Source organism: Stegastes partitus, unplaced genomic scaffold, assembly GCF_000690725.1.
Source record: "Stegastes partitus isolate 25-593 unplaced genomic scaffold, Stegastes_partitus-1.0.2 Scaffold407, whole genome shotgun sequence".
In the NCBI taxonomy this organism is placed as follows: Eukaryota; Metazoa; Chordata; class Actinopteri; family Pomacentridae; genus Stegastes; species Stegastes partitus.
Window position 1 is genome coordinate 430,757 of NW_007578138.1, and position 6,530 is coordinate 437,286.

The 6,530-nt window shown below is 38.0% G+C and overlaps 1 protein-coding gene across 1 annotated transcript in view; it reads right to left on the minus strand.

The window, feature by feature from the left end:
* The window catches only part of LOC103359952 (desumoylating isopeptidase 2), an 11,458-nt gene extending 7,475 nt beyond the window's left edge, over positions 1–3,983 (minus strand). The window contains exon 1 of the mRNA XM_008285538.1: positions 3,897–3,983. Within this exon, the coding sequence (XP_008283760.1) occupies positions 3,897–3,935 (39 nt within the window). The 5' untranslated portion in view covers positions 3,936–3,983. The remainder of the gene's footprint in view (positions 1–3,896) is intronic.
* Positions 3,984–6,530: the final 2,547 nt, after the last annotated feature.

Genomic DNA, 6,530 nt, shown 5'->3' on the forward strand with positions numbered 1-6,530 from the left:
AAAAATGACCTCAGTGGAGCTTTTTCAGTCACTGCTGCTGTTGTTTTTGTGAATTCAAGTTGCACTCCGACCACCATCAGTCTCACTGATTTCATTGATCATCTTCTAATGATTCGCTCTCATCCTGCTGCAGCTTCCTTCTTCTCCCATTCTTGTGTTTAATCCCCGCAAAAAGTATTTAACTGTGACCGTGGCCGCCCTCGGGATCGCTTTCTCCCAGTTCGACAACCCCGCCGTGACCTGTTAAGTCGCCGTCACGACGGAGCAACGCTGGGATTTAATCAGCTGTTTGAGCAGCTGTTGCTTCTGCAGAGGTTCACGTCTGTGAGGCGGCTTCAAGACGTCAGCAGAGAGACGCCGGTGCAGCGCTGCGCCTGGCTTAGTGGTGGTTATGGAGGCATGTGTGGGAGCACGGGCTGAAAACTACAGTCTGATGTCTGGTGATGTGCATGAACTGTTAGTTTGTGTTGTTTGGAACAACTTCTCACAATATGGAGGAAGTTTTGAAAGCTTGTAAATCACAGCACTGGTGGAATTCAGTTTTGTGACACTTAAAATATCAACTCCCTTTAATTATTCCTACTATTTTATGCAATTTTAGATCTTCTGTTACAGAAATAAAAACAAAATAAATTGATCCAAAAAGTCACAAAGTGTTGGATTAAAAAATGGGGAATTCATTTTTTTTTAACGCTTTAAAAGTCAACTCAGCTGAGTACATTCTGTAATTAATAGGATTACTTTATGTTGTTTTTTTGTTTGTTTTTTTAATCAATAAAGACATTTCTACCATGAATTGATGCATCACTAATTGGTGCATTAAAAAAATCACCAAAATACAGGGAATTAAATGGTTTATGCAAAATCTATGTCCATAATAAAAAAAAGGCCAAAAATAATGAAAAATAAATAAATGAATAATATCAGATGATAAGTAAAATGGGGAGGTCGGTTTTATAGCACTTTGGCATTTTAAATATTATTATTCCATCATAAACTGATGCAAAAAAACACACAAATTGGTGCATAAAAAAATCATTAAAATGCAAGAAATTAAATGGTTTATGTGAAATCTATGCCCATGATTTTGAAAAAAGTCCAAAAATAATTTCAAAAAATAACGTAAATAATATAGGGTAATAAGAAAAATGGGGAGGTCAGTTTAATAACACTTTGGCGCTTTAAATATTATTATTCCATCATAAATTGGTGCATAAAAATTTACCGAAACGCAGGAAAGTAAGTGTTTGAAACTCAAAATTTAAGTGGAGAGGATGCGCAGAATTTTGATTTATGTGTCCCCAATGTTACAAACATATATTACATCCATTTGATAAAAAGAATATGAAGAGTTTATACACGGTTATTAAAGCTAATTTTGCTCATTCATATCCGCTACAACCAATAAATCTATTTACAGTCATTTTATAACTTTTTATATAGAAGTTTTGGGTTTGGTTGTTGTTGTTTTTTTTAATGGTTGGGTATTAATGTTTGAAGGTAAATGGAGAAATTTTGTGGCAACATGATGAATAACATTCACAAGGGGATGCTGCCCAGTTATAACACTGGATTCAGATGAAGTGTGCACTATAAGTGTGTCATTATGATCACATTTTATTTATTTATTCATCAATATTTGCATATCTAGAGTTCTGGAAAACATTAACAAGTCTAAGATTAGAATATTTTTGCCTCAAGAATGAAGTTTGTGTTGGATTTTGAACCAATCATGCTTCTTATTAAATCATCTGTAACACACTGCACCGGTTTATTCTGCAGAAACACAAAACAATGCGTTATAAACAATATATTACACGTCTATGTAGGTCTTATAAGTGGTTTTGCTGTTAGTGCAGCGACTGTGTGGTGACGTGAAGCAGAATATTCAGACAGAAGCTGTTCAGCAGTTCAGTGTGTGAAAACCAGGCGGTGGGTTCGAGGCTGAATGAAGACTTTTGTCCTTTGCTGCTGATTGTGTGTCTGTGTGTTAGTGTCACATGAACTGAAGGCCCAGTGACGGAGGCTACAGGGTTGACGGAGGCTCTTGTTGGGAGCGTAAAACTGACTTTTCCCATTTTTGACTCACTGCTGCATATTTAAAGAAAGATAATAAGTCAGCATTTCATTTTACAGTCAAACTTATGTCGTTATTTTGGGTTTAATAACTCTTACAGCCTAATTTTAACGAGTTAATCTCAGTTTTGAAGCAGAAAATCAAGAGTTTAACTTAGAATTCCAAATAATTTTGATACAATACTTCACGTTTGACTTAGCAAGGCTTCATAAATCTCATTTTCAGCATAATAAAATAACATTTTTGACCCACCGTCTCATAAATATTTGACTTTAATGCATAATTAATCCACTAATACAGCTAACTGTCAAAACAATGACAAGGCATGTTAAAATTTCTTATCATTATGGTTCAATGCTTGTACATTTTAAAGAGTCCGTCTCAATTTTAGACGTTGTTGTCTTAATACATCTAATTTATGATGGAGTAAATTTGGAATTTCCGTATGTTTCTGACTCAGTGCTGCATAACAAATGGATTAATAAAGCTTACAGACAAAACAAAGACAAGAAACATTACATGTCTCATCATTTTGGTTCCTTTCCTGTAAAACTCAAATCTCCGTTTAGAAAAAGTGAATCAGGATTTTTAAAGGAAAATCTTAAAATGTACTCACTATCTCATAATTTTTAACTTAATGTATCACAAGCTCGACTTAGTAAATCCTAATAATCTCATTTTTGATATTGTAACATCAGATTTTCATCTACTGTTGTTTCCTTTTACTGTCAAACTTATAAGAAGACACACTTAAGATTTCACTCAAAACATCTGATCATTTTAACATATGACATCACAAGCCTGACTTAGTTAATCTCATCTTTACTGTCATTTCCTTTTTCCTGTCAAACTTATAAGAAAACACATTTAATGTTGTTTATTTCGAGTTTAATAACTCTAACAATCTAATGTTGAGTTATTCTCCGCTCTGAAATAGAAAATCAGGATTTTACCTTAAAATCTTAAGATTTAGACTCAATATCTGATCATTGCAACATAAAACATCACAAGTTTGACTTAGTTAATCCTAATAAATCTTATTTTTGAAACTGTAATGAAAATGTAATTTCCTTTGACTGTAAAACTTTTAAGAACACAGTATTAATGCTTAAATATTTTGAGTTTATTAACACTTAGAACTTAATTTTGATGAGTTAATCACCGTTTTGAAATAGAAAACCAATAATTTAACTTAAAATCTTAAACATGTCTAATCTAGACTAACATACCGTGTGTTTGACTCGGTGAATCCTGTTCATTCTCATTTTTGACCTGCTGTCTTGTATTTTTGACTCAGAACTGCATAATTAACTAGCTGGCTCATATTTTTTTTGACCTAATTACATTTAAATTACATTCTCATCCTGACATTTTTCAAATTGGCTTTAAAAAAAAAAGGCTGATTCTCTCATCTTTCTTCTTTGCTTTCTCATTTTTTATGCTCAATATCTAACCAGACAGGAACTTTTCCAGCTGGATAATGCCCACATTTATGCTTTGCAACACAATGCATGTCTGCAGCAAACCACAAAAGGCCACACACTGTACATACAGGCTGCCTCTTCTTCACTTAGTGTTGCAGTAAATCTTTGAGGGAGGGTGTGACTGTGCTTCACCAAAGTCCATGTAAAAATCTGCTCTTTTAGATGAGTAAAGTAGTAAAAAAAAAAAACAGCATAAATGTGGATGTATTCAAACAGACTGCCTGTTTTTTTAGTGTGATAATAGCTGTGAAGTGCACAAGTGGGTTTATTCATTTCACAATCTGGTGTCTGAGCAGAAAGCAGTGACTAAAAGCGAGGAAAGAAAAGTGCCTTACCATATCATACACGTTAAGGATGACAGGTTCATTGGCCATGGTTTAAACCTGAGCAGGACAGGCAGGACGGACCTCCACACCCCGGGGAAGTCACAGGGCCACAGGGCGGACGGCGGTGGCGGCGGCAGCAGGGGCGGGCGGACTTGTGCCGGAGGCTCGGTGGCTGCTCATTCCCCCCGCAGGGCGCACACAACACGGACACGCAGCTCTGCGCGTAAAAGCCTGGAAAAGGTCCAGAGAAACTTGACAACTCCAGCTCAGATGGACGCCACATGCAGGGGCATCATGGCAGAAGAGAAAAGCCTCAGATCAGGGCAGAGCAGAGCGGGGTGCAGCGGCCCATCTCCGAAAATATCCGCTGGAGAGAAAAAAGAAAAAAGGAAATCGATGCTGGCAGGAGGCGAATTGGATCAAAACACCAGATCAGTGGTGATAGTGTGATCCAGAAGAGAGGAAGGATTAAAAAAAAGGGGGCCTACATGAGGGGAGATGTGAAGCCTCCTGTCAAGGCGGACCGATGTCGACGGCGGAGGCGGAGTGCGGGCCATTTTTACGCGGAGGATGATGGAGCAGCTGCGGGAGAAGACTCCTGGGCCATGGCGGGTAATTACAGCTGATGGAGGGGCTTCACCAGCAGCATCCCCGGCCGGTGCTGCTCCTGCTGCCGCTGCTGCTGCTGCTGCTGCTGCTGCTGGCCGGCATCCAGCATCGGACGGTCGGCTCAAAGCTCCCCGGCATGACTCCTCCAAACCAAATCAGAAAGTGGCCAAAAGCAGCCGCGATGCGTCCGCTCGGTGCGTCCGTCCGTCCGCTCGGTGCGGCTCTTCTCCGGTTCTGCCTCTCTGTGATTACATCATATCTGCCTCCGAGGCTTCCTCACAGCTGATGGAGCCGCTGGTGGGAGAGAAGCAGCACTGTTTGTTACAAAACACACCGTGTACAACCAGACAAGCACATTCAGCCCGTTTAGTTCAGCTCCATTTGCGTAATGTTGATGGATTTGGTTGTAAAAGTGTATTTTCTTGCACATACTTTGATTGTTAGAATTATTTTTACATTATTTTTTAAAATCTAGTTATATATGCAGCAACAAAACAAACAACAGGTTTTGCACTTTATTTTGGTAACAATTCTGCTTTTATTTTGAAGGTACCATCAGGATTTATAACTAAAAGTCTTGAAATTTACTCAATAGCGAGTAATCTTTTCAAACATTTTTGACAGGAGGTAAACAAAATAAATAAATATGATGTTTCGATGTCAAAAATTAGCTTTATTCAGATTTACTGAGTCAAACATGTTGCAATATGTTAAAACTACTCAGATTCTGGGGTTTAAACGTTTGGATTTTAAGTTCAAATCTTGGTTTTCCATTTTAAAACTGATATTCCCTCAACATCTCATAATTCTATCATCACATATCATGATTTATTAAACACAGTTGTGAACAACCATTCAGTCAAGTCAGAATTAAGTCAGAATTATGAGCCACTGGGTTGATTTTGCAGTTGTGAGTCAAAAATGTTGCGACAGTTGGTCAAAAATATGATTTACTCAGATTTACGAAGCCAGACTTGTGATATATTATGTTGAAACGATCAGCTGCTGAGTCTAATGTTTAAGATTTCGAGTTAAAAGCTTGATTTTCTATTTTAAAACTGAAATTAATCTGTAGGAGTTATTAGAGCAAAAATATTTAAATGCTGAGCATGTCTTCTTAAGAAATGTTGACTTATTATCCTTCTTTAGTTTCTTAATATCTGCCTTTTTAAACAACATTGAAAGAAAAGGCAACAAATTCTGAGCTAATTATGCAGTTCTGAGTCAAAAATAATGAGACAAATGGTGTTATGTGTCAAAAATATATACAGATGTGAACAATAGTTTACATACATTTGTAAACACCGTGTATATCAAGGCAGTCTTGAGTTTCCAGTGACTCCTATAACTGATTTTTTATTGTGGAATCGGTGAAACACATCCACCTCTGACACACACAAAAAAACAATCTTGCATTTTTGGTACTTTTATATATTTATTATATTTATAGTACTTCTGGAAATATAACTAAATCTGTTGGGTCAAAAACACACATACAGCAGTGTAAATCATCTGGTAATGAAGAAAGTTTATCAGATGGTCTTAGTGGAATGGCCTCTTAAACTCTGAGTGATCACGACTGACTCCAGCTGGTGACTCCTTTGAGCCAATAGTAAGTATTTAAGGTAGTTGTGTCACTGCCACGATCTGGAAGAAAACACAAACTATCACTTAGCTCTGTCTGGTCAGGATGGTCAAGAGTCAACCAAGAATCACCAAAGAGCAGCTCTGAAGGAAGCTCTTCCTCCAGAAACAGCACCTCAAGACTCGACTGAAGTTTGCTGCTGACAACATGGACAAAGAGAAAACCTTCTGGAGGAAAGTTCTGAGGTCAGATGAAAGTACACTTAAACTGTTTGGCCATAATTACCAGAAATATGTTTGGAGGAGGGGCTGCAAGGTGGCGCAGTTGGTAGCACTGTTGCCTCGCAAGGTCGCCGGTTTGCGTCCCGGTGGGGGCACCGGAATCTTTCTCTGTGGAGTTTGCATGTTCTCCCCGTGCAGTGTGGGTTCTCTCCGGGTTCTCCGGCTTCC